The sequence below is a fragment of the Equus przewalskii genome, chromosome X (genome assembly GCF_037783145.1).
Source record: "Equus przewalskii isolate Varuska chromosome X, EquPr2, whole genome shotgun sequence".
NCBI classification, from domain to species: Eukaryota; Metazoa; Chordata; class Mammalia; order Perissodactyla; family Equidae; genus Equus; species Equus przewalskii.
In genome coordinates, this window is record NC_091863.1 from 86,820,308 (window position 1) to 86,839,382 (window position 19,075).

The 19,075-nt window shown below is 40.9% G+C and overlaps 1 protein-coding gene across 13 annotated transcripts in view; it reads left to right on the forward strand.

Moving 5' to 3' along the window:
• MID2 (midline 2) overlaps positions 1 to 19,075 on the forward strand; it is a 78,639-nt gene that overhangs the window by 12,886 nt on the left and 46,678 nt on the right. For 5 of the 13 annotated variants that reach the window (XM_070603799.1, XM_070603803.1, XM_070603812.1 and 2 more), the window contains exons 2-3: positions 950 to 1,665; positions 13,474 to 13,569. In XM_070603799.1, the coding sequence (XP_070459900.1) occupies positions 1,006 to 1,665; positions 13,474 to 13,569 (756 nt within the window). In that variant the 5' untranslated portion in view covers positions 950 to 1,005. Of the gene's footprint in view, positions 1 to 116; positions 634 to 949; positions 1,666 to 13,473; positions 13,570 to 19,075 lie in introns of those variants that run through there. The other 8 variants (XM_070603811.1, XM_070603809.1, XM_070603802.1 and 5 more) reach the window with 3 other exon arrangements.

The following is a 19,075-nucleotide window of genomic DNA, read 5'->3' on the forward strand; positions in this document are numbered from 1 at the left end:
CAGGTCTGAAAATTTCTGCCTCCCCACCTTGCTAATTTATACCTAGATCTTGATTTGCATCTTGTTATATTTTAGGAAGTATGAAAAGATGCATGGGGGGGCTGGGCTTCATAGTAGGCTTGTGCTAGCTCAGCGGGTGTTTAATAATAAAATCAAACTGAAGCCACGAGGTAATATGTCTTCATTATTGATCAGCAACTATTTCTGAGAAAGTTGAAATCATTTCTCATTCAGATTGATGAAGAGTTTTCTGAAGGTGAGGGAAGAAAGTGAAAGTGAAAACTATCATCTTTTGTCTGTGGTAACTCAGTTTACTGGAAATGGGATGGAACAGAAATTTCCATGTGTGGTAATGGGAAGTAATTCAAGTTCACATTCTGAAGAACTTATTATCCTGCACCAAGAACTACATTTTTCTAAAGTTCTCTCCTCTTTTTTATGCAGGCTCCAAGAATGGAATCCTTTCAAGAACTAGGGAGTTAGTTTGAAATATGGCCTTGTTTTCCTTCCACTCGATGTGAAATAGGAGCAGCTCTTATATTTTACTTTGAAGTAAAATAGAAAACAATATTGGAGAATGGAGATAGAGAATTTTGCAGGGCCTCAGGTTCATCATAGTCCAGGACAAGAGAGGTCAGTGGAGAATATGCGAGAGAATGATCCATGCCAGTGTCGTGAGCTGGCATAGTAATGTTAATCAGTAAACCAGGATTCAGATATGGCCACTGGGTTCTATTTATTAGTGCAGGAAAAGAAACTCAGGCATTGGTCAAAAACAAGGTTTGAAGGGGAAGAAAATCTTTCTCATTAATTCCCAAATCACTTTCCTATTGCCCCAGCGTCCCTGGGGAATCCAGCATGGAAAGCCTCCGTTGGTTAGTGTACAATTACGCCATATCCACGTTTCCTTTGGAAATGCTTAATGACTCTTGCTTTGTATTCTTTGCAGGTGAAAGCCCAGCCTCTGCGGTTCTTAATGCCTCAGCAGGATTATTTTCACTAAAGATGGAAACACTGGAGTCTGAATTGACCTGTCCAATCTGCCTAGAGTTGTTTGAAGACCCCCTTCTGCTCCCTTGTGCTCATAGCCTCTGCTTCAGCTGTGCCCATCGCATCTTGGTCTCGAACTGCAGCTCTGGTGAATCCATTGAACCCATTACTGCTTTTCAGTGTCCTACGTGTAGGTATGTTATCTCACTGAACCACCGTGGCCTGGATGGCCTCAAGAGGAATGTGACTCTGCAGAACATTATTGACCGCTTCCAGAAGGCTTCAGTCAGTGGGCCCAATTCCCCAAGTGAGAGCCGCCGGGAGAGGACTTACAGGCCCAGCACCGCCATGTCTAGTGAGCGTATTGCTTGCCAATTCTGTGAGCAGGACCCGCCAAGGGATGCAGTGAAAACATGCATCACCTGTGAGGTCTCCTACTGTGACCGTTGCCTGCGGGCCACACACCCCAACAAGAAACCTTTCACCAGCCATCGCCTGGTGGAACCAGTGCCAGACACACATCTTCGAGGGATCACCTGCCTGGACCATGAGAATGAGAAAGTGAACATGTATTGTGTATCTGATGACCAATTGATCTGTGCCTTATGCAAACTGGTGGGGCGTCACCGAGACCATCAGGTCGCATCCCTGAATGATCGATTTGAGAAACTCAAGGTAAGGGATCTGGGAGATATCCCTTACACAACCTTGTCTCTTTATACTGTTATACAGTTAGCGAGTTTTCTGATAAAACAGGCCGCTTTTCCTATCTGAGGAGCAAATTAACTCCAAGTTGTTCTCATAAGGAAGAACCTACTGACCTGCAAGCTCTCACTGGAACCTATTTCATCTGTTGCATAAACCTGCTTGCATTCATTCACCTCTGGCAATTCTGGGGGAGTTAGGCCCTGGCCCGTCACACCAGTAGTCTGTCCAGGGAAACAGCACCCTGTCTCCTCTGTCAGTGACATACTGCACACTACATATCTTTGCCATGATCTTTCCACCTCTTCTTTTAAGTATGTGAGTACCTGTGTAGGTGTACTATCATTAGCATATGTGCTGATTTGCATATGTATGCGTATAGCAATGGGAAGGATAGGTGTGTCTCTGTGTAGGTGTGGGTGGAGGTGTCTGAGTGTGTCTATGTAGGTGAGAGATTTTTTGGGGGGACAGTAGTGTATGTGTTTGCACACTCAGTATGCTAAAGAAACAAAAATTTGGCATTGGCCACTACAAATTGCCATTAAGCTTTTAACACCAGCTAATTCTAAGCCTCCCTTAAAAAACAAGACAAACAAACAGTCAAGAAAAGAACTTAAGTGTGCCACAAAGTCAGGAGGGATCTTCAAATATCTGAACTAAGAATTTAAACTGAAGGCAATGAATATTTAATCCAGTCTCAGATTTTGTGCCAGTGTTCGTTTTTGTGGGTTACAGACTGAAGCACCTGTTTGCGGGCCCTGCTTTGGAAGTTCCTAGTCTTTCATTTGTGTTCAGTGGACGGAGTTTTGCGAAGCTGTTGTGCCATGTAATATTTGTGTGCAAACCTAAGTGCCTGTTTTTTAAAGCCCCACTATCTCACGTTGATGTTAATAAATGTCAGATCCAGTAAATTGTTTTATTCCCATTGCCTGCCTGCTATATGGTTTCACTGCTCTTAAGAAGGGAGCTACTTAACAGAAATTAGAGAAAATAAAATTTTTAAATGAATAATAAGATTATCACCCCAAAATAGGGCCTCGATATACAAGGCAAGCTGGAAAGAAGACCCAGATAGGATGGAAAGAGGGCAAGAAGAGAGCGGAGATTTTCCTCTTGCCATGCTCTGGAAAAGTCGTTGTGACTTACGTAAAAATCATGATGCTGGTGAAGGTAGCAATACTCAGAAAACATTTTCCCTTTTGTCATTTATTGGAAGCAATATTGAGAGTAGTCACACTGACAATTATTTGCCTTTTTTGATTACTTATATCTAATATTTATAAATTTGTAGAAAGTTCAATATTAGTTTCACTAAAGGTGATACTCTCATTCATATCGAGACTGCAGAGAGGAATAATTTCATTGACTTCAATGCTTAGAATCATAAGATGTTAGGCCTTGGACTTCGTCTAGTTGAAGCCCTACACTTTAAAGTGGTATACACTGAGACTTTGGTAGGTTGAGTGATTTGGTCAAAGCCACAGAATTGGAACTGGAACTCAGCTTCTAGATCTTGAGTTAAGTATCCTTTCTACTGTATCCTCCTGCCACTTTGTTTTGGATCTAAGTTTTCCCCATGAAATGTGATTTGAAACTTAACTTTTATGCTCCAGCAACTGCACATTTCATGGGTCACAGATAAACCATTAACAACATCAAGGAAAGGACATATTGTATAAACTTAGAGCTTCATAATGGCAAGAGATGGGGGTGGGGTTGCAGGAAGAGTGGGGGAGATGGAGAGGACAGAACAATCTCTGCCAAATATTTGCAGGTGTTGGAACTATAATAAGGCATTGGCCTTGAGAAATATTCCAAACAGAAAAATCTGTATCCATATGTACTATTGAGATAACAAACGACTGGATAGGATAAGCCTGTATCTACAGAACACCAGCTTTTTGAAAACATCCGAAAACATGAAAACATTGGATGATTGATTAGATATTTGGCATCGCACAGCTATAGCCCTTGTCTCCAGGGATGGATGGAGCACAAAAGTATTTTACCAAAAAATACTTTAGTCTGTAACTAATCAGTAATTTTTGGAGAAAGAAAGGCCAGAGTTTGAATCGTTCCCCTTTAATTTTTTAGGAACTGTGCAGAAAATTCTGATTATAAATTAAGTGGAAACTTCTTTTGCTCATTTTTGGACGGAGAGTGGAAACGTATGAATCATTCTCAACCATGTGGTTTGTTATGTTGTCTGGAACATCTTGGACTTTTGGGAGGGAGAGGGAGGTGCTGCCTCTGTGTGTGGGGAGGGTTGGGGGGGCCACTTTGGTTTGGTGCCAAGTGTAGAAGGATATTAGTTCTCCACGTTAAGCAGAGAGGAAGTCTGATCTTTAGTGTCACATATACTCACATCTTTGAGTTAATTTTAATTTAGAAAAGCATTTAGGATTATCCCCTTAATCTGCTTGATTCTTCCCCAAGGAGAAAGGAGAAAGCCTGCTGTCAGAGCTATGGGGGAGATGGCCTTGAACATACTCCTCTGGCCCTGAGGGGAGGATGGGAGCCCTACAGAAGGGGAAGATGATATATGTATATTATTATGGTTTGACCTTATATCTATCTATCTATCTAGGGGTTTGACCTTCTGGTCAGTAACTCATATGGTGTTTATTTGTACTTTTTGGTTCTGGAGCTTCATTGTTGGCATTTATAACTACCCTTTTTATACTAACCTCCCTGATTTGGATTAGTGGTCTCTAATATTTATTTGTTCAGTAAAGAATAAACAAACCATTATGTTATAGTTGAAAGATCAGAATAACCAGAAGCCAGCCTGTCTTCTTAACATGTACTCAAAATGGATTAGAGGGTTTGGGATACTTAGAACAGTTTATTATCCTTATTTGGTTGTCCAGTCTACCTACACGTCCTTCAGAAGGCTACTAGTGGCTCAAATAATTCTTCAATTTCAAAGAATAATTATGTTCTTGAGAGTTATTATAGTAGTAAGGCCTATCAGAGTAATTATTTTCTCCATTACCTCTCTTTTCATGTACTAGCCTCAATATATATCTCAGTTCGTGATATGTGCTGCATTTCTATAAAACTGCTTTGTATTTTAGGTTTTTCATTGTCACGTGAGTCTTCCTCCTAGAAAAGATGGATATTATTATATTAATAAATGTTGGTTTTATAAAAAGAGGTCAAATTTCAGTGGTTCTCTATTGGTGACAGATCTCAATGTAATATTCTAAGCCCTGTACAGCTTGGTTCCCATGCAGCCCATCTGTCTTTTCCCCTTCCCACTCTCAAACATGCTACCTTCATCTACCCAGGCTAGCCTCCTAGCTGTCTGCTAAACATACCATTCTCATTTCTGACTCTCGGCTTTCACTCGTGATCTTCTGTGGGTCTGCTTAGGAATCCTACCTATTCTTTAGTGCTCAGTTGAAACCCCACAAGGCCACTCCAACACACCCCAGCTATACCATAAATTCCCCGAGGCCAGGAACTATGTCTTTTATTTCTTCAGTATCCTCCTCAGTGTCTAGCACATATAGTATATGCTCAAGAAATCCAAATGAATTAAATATTTGTAATGGATTTGCAGAAAGTATACCGACATCTATAGCTTGCTTTGGTTCTCATAAGATATAAATCTGTCTTGCCATTGTGAATACTTTAGAAGCCTGAAAAAGAAACTCCTGTGAACTACTGATAATGTTAAAAACCAGAGTGTTAGCAAAAGTATGGAATGTCCTTAATTTTAAGTGCCTATTCATTTTGATTGCTGGATTTTCCGACTGCCTAACCCTATGGTAACATCTGTATAAATCAAATGTGATTATTGTAATTCTCTTTGAGAGTAATGTCTTCACATTTCCATGCCCACAGCCTGACAAAAATATAGCTGATGAAAACCAGGGGGAATAGAGGAATTTCCTGAAAGGAATAAACAGGCACATTTTCTTTTTCTCATTACATTTCCACAAATTCATTACTACAAATGATTCTTAAAAGCAGTTACATTTACATATCAGAGATCTTGTTATAAAATATTACCTGGTGCTAGAGTAAGCTTTTTGTAATGGTAAAGTGAAATACACACACACATATACACACGCACACACACACACACACACACACAGGAAGAGAGACTGAGACAGAGAGAGTGAAAGATTGCCAGACAAAGAAAAGGGAGATATGAGACTTGGAGAATGTTCAAAGAAAAGCCACAACAAGAGTTAAAAGGTTGGAAAATTTGATATTCTAGAATCTTATCATAGTTGATTACTTGTCCTTCTTCCTACTCAGTCACTCTGTCATCCGCCCACCTATTCTCACTCAGCCACCACCTCCTCCTAGTCATTTGTCTGCTCACCCACTTGACACCCACTTCTGTCTGCCAAGACAGATACCCTCTCAACTTATCTACCAATGGGCATTTGACTGTTTCTGAACCAGTATGAGTATGAATATAAAAGAAAGAGAAATATCTTTATGAGAGACTGGGTTGAGAGAGGCTGTATTTGCATACATATGTATGTGTCACTATATATGAGTGTGTGTATTTCTGCATGGATGAGAGGCTGAGACTGACTCTGTGTCTGTGTGTCTATGTGTATCTACAAATGCGTATCACTATGTGTGAGGAGGAGAGGGTGTCTGTGTTAATCTCCTGTGGGCGTATCTGTAGATAAGTTGGGTATGAGGGGGCCATGAGTATAACACTTCTCTGTGGTCTCTTAATTGTCCAAGACTTGCTCTTCATTACTTACAATATATATAAATCTGTACGTGTTTTGTGTGTGTATGTGTGTGTGTAAAAAATGCATTTTATTCCATCTCTAATCAAACTGTGTGCTAAAACTCATTAGAACCCCTGTTCTTCTCCCTCCAATAATTATATTGGTGATTCTCTGGCTCTGTTCTCATATAGTATTTTCGGGGCCCTGTGTTGAAAGATATTTTCTATTGTTTCTTAGGTTTAAGAGCAAGTTTAACAAGTGGATACCCCTCTTGTCTGTGTTCTTATCTTTCTGTTTTTCTGTTATTTCTTTTGTTCCAAGTCTTCTTCTCCTCATCAACAATCGTCAGTCTGAGAATACTTTACAAAATGTTAACTCAGAGAGTGTTCTTGGGTGGATGAAAATCTCGTCTGTTATTGTTGGGCAAAGTAACATATTACAGAAGTATAATATAGGTGAGGAAAGATTAAGGAAACAAGAATTATTGAACCCAAAAAAATGAATTTTAAAGAGGAAAATGTGATAATGACATTCAAGTTTATGAAGGGTTGATATAATGAGGTAATGTCTTGTTCTTTATCTCCCTTGAAGATAGAACAGACGGTAACTTAAACTGTAGCACCAAGGATTTAGGCCAGGGATTCATTCAGTCATTTAACAATTAATGAACGCTCATTTTGTTTATTGAACATTTTAAATGTTCAAGTCATTGTGGTAGGAGCTGGGGACACAGGAAATAAGGCACAGTCCCTGCCTTGAGAAGCTTTGAGTTTTAGAAAGGGAGATAAGTATATTGAAAATTCCAATTCAGTATGGTAAGTGCCATGACAGAGGTTTGCACAGGATACTCTGAAGCACAGTGGAAGAGTCAGGGAAAAGAAGTCGTCGAGCTCCAAAACAGGGAATCATGAATGGATTTGTTGGAGAAGAGGGCAAACTGGAGAGAGACTGAAGAAAGAATTGGCAGGACTTGGTGAATGACTGTTGTATAATAGATGATTGAGAGAAAGAATTAAAAAATGATTTTTGAGTAGGAGATGTCTTGAAGAATGATGGTATTGGGGACAGAAATGGGGAAATTAGGAAGGGGCTAGCAGTTTTGGTGGGATGATTAGACTTTAGATTTGAGGTTGTTGTGGTGTGGGTCATTCAATATTCACTCATTCATCAAACGCTTACTGTACACCTATAAGATACCAAACACCAGAAGAGGTGTTGGGGTTACACTGATAAAGACGGCACAGTCCCAACTCTGCTGGAGCTCTCAGCTTATTGTGGGGAGACAGACAGTTAAGGACACAGTTCTAAGACAGTGTGGTGAGCGCTATGACAGCGGAAGCACAGGGGCTTGTGAGAGAGCATAGGAGGGACATCAAAAGATATTTTGAGCAGGTTTTTGGATCCCTAGTTGAGGGACAGGGATGGGATGGGGGCAGGGAGTGCTCGAGTCAAGAGAAAATAGTTTGTTCAAATACCTGGAGGAGAAAAAGCATGGGGTACTCTCAGAACTGAAAGGGCAAGTGTCCTAGAAGGAATTGAAATTCAGGCCTTTGCGATGGCTGAAAGATCTGGGCCAGAGACAAAGATTTGAGTGTCTTGAGCGTGGAGGTAGAGCCATGCAGTAGTGAGCTGAATGAGGCCCAGGATTGAGCCTTGTAGCTCACTAGTGGTCTAGAAGGTAGACATAAAGGAAGAGCGAGTGAAGGAGAAAGAGGAGAATGTGTATGAGAGGCAGGAACTAAAGAGGAATAGTGCAAGTGGAATACAGTTACTGAGGCCTCTAGAAAAGTAGAGTTGTCTTTGGCTCACTATTCTGAGTATGTTCAAAATAAACCCTGGATTTAGGTTTTTAGTACGGATTTTCTTTTAAAAGGTCCAAATAATAATTTACACATTTAAGGTAGAGATTTAACCATGCTATGCACCTGAAGAGAGAGGAAAGAAAAGAATGCAGGATGGTTTGTGTAGCATTTCTGATAATCTGACTGAGGGAGTGTGAGTCTTTGCTGGATGATTTTAGAACCTTCTGAAAAGAAGAGGGATGGTAACCTGTTTCACCTGGCTGGAGGACCGGTCTGGTTATTCCCTAACAAACCTCAAGCTGAGTAGACCTTATACATCCAGTCTATCACCCGCATCTCATTCTGATACATAGCCCAAGTCTATGCAACAGCAAATAAATGTTTGGGGAAGGAGTAAACTCTGGCATAAGGGTGTGGGCTTCAGTTTGTGGACCAGATGGTGTGTTCTGCTGTTGAAAGGCCGTATGTAATTGATACATAAAGTGACAGACTGAAGCAAAAGCAAAGTAAGTATTTTAAGACAAGCAGTTAAAAAAAGAAGGCAGAATGTGACCCCAAAAATGTGCTAAGATTTTGGCTCCTGGCTTTTGGAAGAGCTGGAGACATTGGTGAGTAGACAGGATGTCAAAAAAGAGCGTGTCAAAGAATAGTAACGGAGTCATGGGCTCAGATAATTTTTAAAGATGAAATTGCCTTCTGTCAATTGGGATGGCTTGAGTTTCAGATGGGTTGGCCTTTCTTCCCTTTACTTCTCCCCAAACCCCACAAGGCTCAATTCTCACATCAAAACAGTTGGGATCTTGTCTAGGTTTAGATAATGTTCCCCTTGTACCTTTCAGAAAGCAAGAGAGAATACAGGCATTCAATGGAAATAATAGATGTTTCAATAGAACAAACAGAAAAGCTCCGCCCCTTTTTAAGTCAGGTAGGTGTATATAAGTGTGCTCATATACATGTGAAAACACGTGCCTTCACGGAGCATGACAAGTGGAGATCATGGTCAAGTGTGTGCCAAAACGGGGATCTCTGGCTGTAATGAAGAGCTGGTGTTTTGACGTATAGATTTCTTGAGGGAGCCAATGAGAAAGTTAGCTGAGATAACCTCTGTCTAGGGAAGTGAAAAAAGAAGCCAGCAATTATTTCAGAGGGTTAGAGAAGCCGTTTCTTTTTATGGGATACTGTCTGGAAGAATAGCCTGTGCCTGGCTTTCTCGGAAATGGCAACACATTTTCCTCTTTGGGAAGGCTGTAACAGAACACAAGGAGGCTGAAGCTATATGACACAAATGAAGTGGAACTTGGGTAAAAATGGAATCAGTGTAGACTGCCAATTTAGCTAACTTTGGGCCTTTTAAAATCTCAATTATGCAAATCAGCCAAATCTTTCCCTCGCTTTGTGCTGTTTAGACACACGTACAGTTTTGTGAGAACTCTAATGATGTAGTCACCTGGAGGTGAAGAGGGTCTCACAGTTTTATAGCTCAAATGGCTTCTCTAACCCTCACACAGGAGAAGCACAGAAGGACCCAGAGGTAACCTCCTGCAGCAGGAAATGGGAGCTTCATCCTGCTCCCACTGCCAACCTCCTGTCCCGGTTTCCTCCCAGCAGATATCTCCATTCCAATCTTCCCTGTCACTTTGGCTCTCTCACTGTCGCCGTTCAACTGTTCTGAGAAAGATGCACTAACTAGGCTTGGACAGCGGGAGCCTGGCCTGGTCATTAACTGGACAGCACAAGAAAAGGGCAAAACAAAACAGTTTTTCAGAACCAAACAACCACAACACAACAACAAAGAGACATGTTTAGTTTTACATAAGGAGATTGTATACACATACAGACACACACACACATGCACACGCACACACACACATATATGTATCCGTTTTGTTTCCTCAGTCAGAGTATAGACAAGATAATTGCTTGGCCACATCAGTGAAATCATTCAAACCTAGAGTGGCCCAGAATTTCTGGTTCTAAATGATTCGTCAGTGCTAGGCATGATAAGGAAGGGTGGGGAAATAGACTGCGTAATTGCTTCAATTCTCCGCTTCCCTTTGCATATGTTCGTTATTGAGAATCAATGCCAGTTTGAGAGGAGGCTTTAATTCCTTGTAAATGAATAGGAAGCGAGTAAGTAAATGTTCAGTGTTTTCCTCAAATTATGTCCCGTAATGTAAGAAAACAGTGGCAAAAAGCCATCAACAGATGGTGTTTTCATTAGCCAAAGATTTATTTTTCAAAGCATTTTCATATTAATGAAGTAAGGTTGAAATTAGAGTCATCTTGTCAGTTCTAGTTCTGTGTTGTTAAAATGTGCTGGCATTCTGCAAACTGCTAGGGGGCCAGAGCAAAATAACCATTTGCCATAATTTTGTGATGGTAACCCAAGGTCCATAGTCTAACCAGACCCCAAATTATGTGTTCAGCCTTAATTTTTGTTTTCAGTGGCTTTACAGAAGCTGTGAGTCTCAGTTGTGGGCCATAAATGAGGAACACACAGCAGGGATCTTAGTCCTGCTCCGCACTATGAATTATTTATAAGATATCAGTTTCATGACAAGTGTTGCAACAGGTTGCATATACTTTGGAAAACATTCTCCCCGTGGAATCCCATGTTTGAATGGAAACACACTACAGTTTGAAACACAGATTTCTAGTATTTTCTTTGAGTTCATCAGTCTACATTATATTTACCTAATATGTCAATATGGTCATTTGTGATCTGTGGATTTCCATTGATCTAGGAATCTGAACCACTCTGCTAGAGGAAATCACAAACTGATTGGATCCATTAACAGTGTCCACTCTCTAACTTAAGCTGGACCCTTTCATCAAACTACAGCTCTATCATAGTCGCCTTATGGCCAAATTTCTGAAGAGGAGTCCAGACTTATAGCCTCCACATTGACTATGCTGACATAAAGGTCACCAGTGACCTCTAATTACCAAATCCAGCTGCCTTTTATCAGTCCTCATGTTTCTTGCATTCTCTGCGTATTTGACAGCGACAAATCCTTTCTTGAAACATGTTTCTCTCAATTATCCTCTTAGCTTGGCCCAGACCTGCATTACCAACTGCCTTGAATATTGCAGCCTCCTCCTAACCAGTGTCCCTGCCCCCAGGCTCTCCTGTTTCAGTCTGCCCCCACATATTGCTGGTAGGTTGATCTCATAAATGCAGCCCCGATTATGTCATTATCTTGCTCAAAAGCCTTTGGTAAGCCCCCACTGCTTAAAAAAAAAATAGTTACAAACTCCTTACCTAGGCATTCAAGACCTTCATAACAGGGCTTCGATATCCATTTCCAGCCTTGTCCCCCACTACTGTCTTGTACCCTCTGTTTTAGTCAAACTCAATTTATGTTCCCTGAACATGTCCTTTACTTTATACCCTTTTACTTTTGCTTGTGCTATCCTTGTGCCTATAACACACTGCCTGCATCCATCTCTGTCTATTAAAATCCTACTTATCCTTCAACATCCATCTTAATTTCACCTCTTCTTTATCTCTGAAGTCACTGCACCTTGAACAGAGTAGGTGCTCAATACCTTTTGTTGTATTAAATCTCTGAACTGCCATTTCTTTTTTTTCCCCTGACGTCTACCTAGCTTAGAGATCATGTCCAAATCAATGATTGCTACCCTTTTTTTCCTTCGTCCCTCTCTTTGTCCTTGCTAAGGAGAAGGCCACAGATTGAGGTGGTCTTGGAGTTAAAGAAGGCCAGGGGAGACACTGTGCCCAAGCCAAGAAAAATGGAATAAATAGTGAAAAATCACTTTCATGGGAATAAAGCCAAAGAAACTGAGAGAGATCTGGCAAGAAGGGAAGCAAAGATTAACCTGGTTCTCATAATCCAGTTTGAGAACAAGTGAGATCAGACTGTCCATCCTAGAAATACATATCCATGGGAATACATCCTCCGGGATAGATTTATGGGATAGTGCCAAGGATACTAAGGAGCCATAGCTACTTAGTAGTAGAGAAAGAGGCCAAGTACACGAGTCCTCTCCCCCTTCCCCACTCTTCGATGCCCCCCTCATCCTCCCTACCAAAAACATGAACTTTGAACAACAACAAACCACAGGAACCACGGAGACGGCAATGAAGCAATGAACACGACCAAGGGAAGGAATGCCAGCAGAATAAGGGCCAGGAATTTGGGGTATTACATTTGGAACAGATTTTGTGGGAGTGTTGGGGTGGTGAGTGAGAGAGGAGTGGATATTGGGGCATGTCCTCGAGGAGAAGCAGCCCTCAGGGCTGAAGACTTGGGAATGCGGCGGAATAAAAAAGCCCATTATCAATCTAGAGTGAATAACGTTCTATTTTTTCATATAAGGAATGAGAGAGAGTAGCTTGCTCAACTGAAAATATGCTGAGTTTTGAGTACTGTTAGAACTACGTTATGTTAAACAGACGTGCAAAATGCTTCTAATGAGTACCTAAAAACGTTATGCACCAGTAAGCAATGGTAAGCAATGGATGTCCTATCTTGATACAGCCAGGCTTTGCGATTTGAAGTCTGGCATCTCCATGCGCTATTAAGTGCCCAAGAAGGGAAGCTACGATGCTAGATTTTAATGACTCGCACACTTAAAATATCGTCTTTTTTTGTGAAGGAACCTACTGATAAATATCAAAGTTATCAGCAGAAAGACAAAAGAATCATGGAATACTGGGGCAAAGCTGTGAATAAGGGCTAGAGACCTGGGTTCCAGTCCTAGCTTTGCCACATACTAATTATATGACAGTGCAAAAACACTTTACCCCACTCTGAAGCTCAGTTCTCTCATCTGTAAAATGCTGACATCGCCTACTTCATGGGTTGTGATGATTATTAAATGATATATATGAAATTATCTAGCATAATGTCTGGCAATTGCTCAATAAATTATCACTTTCTTAGTCTATTGATCTGTAAAAGAGAGAATAATACCTGTTCTCCCTATGTCACAGGGTTACTATGAAGCCAAAATGACATATTGACTATGAAATACTTTAAAAAGTTAAAAATATTATAGAAAACATAAAGTTGCTTTAATGTCATTAAATTCCTACATCCACAAAGTCATCTTTTCCCGAATAATGACAATGTGGAGCAAATGTACAGCATTATTAATTAGCACCTAGAACAGTTGCTCCATAGCAAGTACCCAATGAATCTTTGAAATATGTGTTGATTGACTGACCTCCACATGATACCGGTTCTCAAGCTCACTGAACATTTGTTCTTTTTTCTCCCCTCTTCCCTGTTTCCTCTCTGCGATGGCAGCAAACTCTGGAGATGAATCTCACCAACCTGGTTAAGCGCAACAGTGAACTAGAAAATCAAATGGCTAAACTAATACAGATCTGCCAGCAGGTTGAGGTACGTGACAGAAACATTTGTGATTCTTTCAGAGGACCTGGACTGGGCAATTCTTTGGGGGCACTTGAGTTTTGTCAGAGTGTAACTCAGCCATTTGGAGTGAAGGATTGAATGGTAGTTCTAGGAAGTCTCATTCCTTTAGGATGCTTGTTCCAAGAAAAGTGGCGGATAGATATTGTTAAGGAAAATAAATAGGTGGTGGTAATGGGTCGGGGAGACAATAGTCCAAGGGCCAATCCCTCCTCCTTTCCATAAAGCAGGCAGTATGAGAATCCGACATGAAATGTATTTCTTCATTCAGCAAACTGAACATCTTAGCTCCTTAAAGAGATTGCTGGACTGTCAGGGAAGTTGGGAATCCTGGGTCCTTGGGGTGGGGTGAGGTTCGTTCAGTGCAATATTGTTTCTGTAACAGTATCATCAGGACTGCTGCTTCTCTTCCTAGCCTCTCCTCCCTTCGTCCCCATGCACCTTACTAGTCTTCACTCATCACCTTTCCACTTATTCTTGTCAGCAACAAATGATGTATATGTTAAAGTTGCTTGTGAATTATAAAGTGTCATACAAGTATAAGGTTTTCCAGATTTTTCACCAACATAGGTTAGATTTAACGTAAAATCTCAGAACAGAACTTACAAGAGGAGTCGACTTCTTCATAAGTGGATGTAATAAAAGAAAGTTATTTTTCTCCCTTTCTTGAGAGCATGAAACTTCAGCTGTAGCATTTGGTTTTGTGTTGATTTTGTTGAAGAGGTGATGGTAGGGATTAAAGTGTAGACAGGGTCGGGTAAAATATTATAGGACTCCTCATGGGCAGTAGTTTGATAAAAATGTTTCTAATTCTATTTACAACCTGATAGTCTAGTTCTAATCTTACCTGTATGACAGATAAGTGTAATGGTTCAAGTTTATTTTATTTTAAGCAATAAAATAATTTTATTAAGATCTCATCTTTTAATCCCACCTGGGGTTTCCTCTTTTAAGAGTGTGTGGAGAATCTTCTCATAAAGCAAAGAATCTTCTTATGTGAGTAACCAGTCCTGATTGTTTGGATTTCTTAAAGTAGGGTATACTTGTATGATGGGCATACCATAGCAATTTAATCCCTGCTGGGCACTCCATTTGTGGAAGAGAGTGGTACTGTATGTAGGGTACATAGGATACCCATTAAACTCAGGTGTGAGATTGTGGAATGGGGTGGGGAATTTACGAAGAAACATGAGGAATGGAAAGAAAGAACACTGGAGTATAAGTTGGAAAATTGGGTTCTGGACTTGACTGCTTTTAACTGGTAGTATGAACTTGAGTAAGTCATTTAGCCTCTCAGCTTCAGTATCCTTACCTTATAAAATGAGGGGTTTCACTGACTACATAACCTTTGATGTCTCTTCCAGATTTCACAGATCATGATTCTGTGAATGGTTACTTTCTTTATTCTCTTCTTTTTCTCTTTGGTCTCATCCTTTCCAAGAGGGAGAAAGAAAACAGAAGGCATTTTACAGTGGTTTTCAGCTAATCAGAGTCCCTCTGTGTTCCACTCTATCAAACCTTCTGATTATGCTGTTAGATTACAGTTTAAGAAACCCACACTGGTGAAAAGACAAGGAAGTATTGTAAGCAGGAGACAAGATAAGGAATCCCTTGGTTTAAAATTTGCATGATTGAGGGTGGGGTAACAGCCAATAGTGAATAAAACGTGGTTAGAAATTATAATCATCATCTTCCTCATTCTCATCAACAAGACTATTAAGTATAGAGCAAGCTGTAGTCAAATTAGCAAAGTAAGCAGTTTATTTTCATGGCTTATTCACTTTAGGACCTCTCTAACATCTTATCATCCCACCCCTGGGAAGCTTATCGCTCTAGCCAGCCTCACCCAAACATAGCAATCTTCCAACCTTTCCCAGTCCATTGCACCAATCAACGCTTTATAGTCAGGGCCCTGCTCTTTTCAAGTGGCAAGGAGCTAGTCTCATAAAACAATGCATCATTGTGTGGTGTTTTAACAGTGCCTTTCTGAAGTTAATATTCCTGCTGGAGCCTTCAGGACATGACACTAGTGCTGCCAAATATAAGCAAAGTAGGAGGGAAGAGCAGCCCCACGATGAACCAGCAAAGGAGGTGTTTAAGAGGCTCCCTTAGGGATGCTTGTTAAATCCAGCGTGTAGGCCACTGTCTGCTCTGGCCCAGAAAAGGTCACCTTTTACTAACACTTATTTATGCATGGCATTTTACCAGGTACAAAGAAAATGGCATAGACACAGTATCTACCCTCAGAGGGCTTACACGCTACACAAATCCACCCTGATGTGGATACACATGTGCAGGAAATATAGACAACAGAATAAAAATGAATCATGAGATACTGCATTACATGTCAAGGGTGAGAGTGTATTTTGGGAGTTAACTCCATAGTCTATTCAGTTTAGAATTCTATCTTTGACAGCGGCCCTACAGAATGGTTTATGGAAGACCATGGCTGTGCTCTATGATATCATTCCTTCTGAAAGGTTAGGGATGTGCCCTAAACTTCCCCGTAATAATAGGGTGAATCCAGGGTACTTATTATGCTCGTTCGGCACAGAGCCTGTGTGTCCAGAAGGCTTCAGGACAAGCCCTGGGATTACACATGCAGTTAAAGAAGGGACTTGAGACTTCATAAATGCTTATAAATACTTGAAAAAATGAAATAAATACTATGATACTGTTTGTCATGAAAGCCAGACACTGAAGGGTGATTTGAATTTTTTTCATTTTATTGCATCCAGGTTTGTCTATAGAGAATGACTATATTCACAGTATAAACCAGGCATTTCACACCGGGCAGGGGTGGAGGATACCAGCTAAGGCACTTCTGAGAAAACTGGAATAGGTTATTTTCCTGCCAAACCTGTTCCCTTTCCTTATTGTCTGCAAATGTTTTTGTCACAGATTGACTTTTCATAAAGGGGCCATAAATACTGCCTCCTTCTTCTGGTTATTTCTCCCTGTTCTCTATTCTCCTCAGAAAGTAAACAAAGCTGCAGTCTTCCTATTATTACAGAAACAAAGATTAGGATCACCACAGAGTTGTTAGCTGAATTCTTTAGTAATACAGCCTGTTATAGGTGCTGCCCAGCCTTCAGAATTCAGAGGGTAGGCAGTTGGGAAATATTTTCTGTTGGGGCTGGAGAGCATGGGAAGGAGGGAGAGGCAGACCCAAGACTCCTTTATTCTGGCTAAGGAAGGGCCTGCTTTGACCTTGCTGCTCTGGCCACTTGATCTCTATATATAGTTCTTTGTCCTGTCTCATCAGGCATCCTTTGTTTACATTTCCAAAGGAAATCTCTGTTTAATGCATAACCAAGGGAAAATGTATACCAACAGATGAATATTTCCTCTTGGCTTCCAAGACTGCACGGTTTTAAGAATAATAAGCATTCCTAAAAATATTGAGGGGAAGAAAAGTAGTTAAATACTTAGTAATCAGTCAGTCAATAACATTTCTTGAGCAAACACTATGTACTCAGTGTGGTGGGCAATTTGCAGGCTACAAAAGAAGCATACGTTGTTGATGGCCTCTAGGAACTTTTAGTACAGCTAGGGAAAACACAGTATTGAGTGCGAAAGAGGAGTATTTATAAAGCAGCATGCAGTCCAGCGAGTAGAAATGAATGTAGTGTAGCCCTTCCATTTTTGCTTACTTAGTCTTGTTAACTTTTAGGGCACTGAGCATATTAGAGCACTTTCCTGGATATTTGGTGTGCCCCCAGTTTTCCTCTCCTCCAGAACTGCTGCAGTGCAATGGGTTAGTCTACCCCACAAACTCCATGGGCAGATTGATTTCTTCCTGGCTCTTATCAAGCCTTTTAAGGGGCTGGGTGGCTCTGCTCTTTAGTGTTAAGAGAGAGAAGAAAGAAAGGAGATGAGTTGAAAGCGAGGGAGAGACTTCCCTTAGTTTGGGGAATTTCAGCTTTCTGTCTTGCCACCAGGTCATAACTTCAGTAGCTTTCAGAAGTCTTTCTCCCAGAGTTCAAACTGTAGGTGGCTTGCTGTTCTCTCCTTTCTGCTCCTGTTCCTCACTGTGAAAGGCTATTTTATTTGGCAAGGGCAAGAATTGGTGTCTGACTGCTTCTCCAAGCATAAAAATAGGTGTTTTCACAGAAATTAATTTTTAAAAAAGCCACTGCTATGGATGATTCCAGCAGATGATCCTTACCTTTTAGAGTAGTTGGGCTGGAATAAAGAATAGAATCTAAATCATTACGGCACGAATATGTTTGTTGGAAGGGTCTTTTACAAGCACCGAGGGCATGAGAAAATGAAGAAGTGATTAGAGTGAAGTAAGTGTGATCAGGGAAAATTTAATGGAGAAAATGCATTTTAGGCAAATGTTGAAGGAGGAAAAATAAATTACTTCCTCTGTTGAGACAGAGAGCAGAGGTCTTAGTGGAGATGGAAATGAGCAAATTGTTTGGGCAAAATGGTATGCTACGCACTTGGGCATACACTGGGTATATAGAAATAAATAGGAACTGGTCCCTGCCCTCAAGGAGCTTACCCAGACAGGTAAAATGTCAAATATAATGTGAAGTAATAATTACTGTAATGAAGGTAAGTGTAAGATGACAAGCTAGCGTAGAGAAAGAAACACCTAAGTCTGCCTGAGGGACTTAGGACAGACTGTAGAATGGAAATAAAAATCAAGTTATCTTGAAATAAGAGTAGAATTTTGCGAACAAAAATGAGATAAGGGACTGAAGGGGGTCACATGCAAGAACACAAAAGGGTAAGCAGCATAGAGGTGTTCAGGAAACCACCAGAAGTTTGGTTCAGCCAGAATGTGAGATGTGAGAATCGCTGCAAGAAGTGAGTGTGGAGAAGTAGCTAGGGGCTAGATGAGGAAGGGCCTTGTATACCATGCACAGGGGTTTGGACTTAATCCTGAAGACTTCGGGGAGCCTTGGAAGGATCTAAAGCAGGTGAATAACTGGATCAGATCTGCATTTCAGGATTGCTCTGACTGTAGTATGCAGGATGGGGCAAGGGTCAAGGGTCAAGGGTGAAGGCAAAGAGACCAGTTAGGTGGCTTTTATTGATCCAGAGAGAGACGAAGGCCCAACCTAAGGCAGTGGCAGTAGGGTTAGGGAGGAGGGGATAAATTCAAAACACTTCTAGGAGGTAGAATCAGTATTACTTTGTCATCAATTAGCTGCAGCGCGTGAAGGGGTGAGAGCATAGTAGGATGATCCGCAGGTTTCTGGCTTGAGTGACTGAATGAGTATGTCGCCTTTAACCAGGCTAGGAAATACAGATGGAGTTCTTTTTAGACATGTGAGGTTTGTTGTGCTGTGGGTCAGAGTCAGGTAGGAGATGCCTAGTAGGCAGCTGGATGGCTGGATATGGAGGTGAGGAGAGAGGTCTGGGAAAGGGATAAAGACTTGGGAGTCATCAGCATCTAAGAGGCACTTCAAACCATGGAGAATGTGTAGAATGAGAAGGCCCAGGACAGATCAATCCAGTTGTT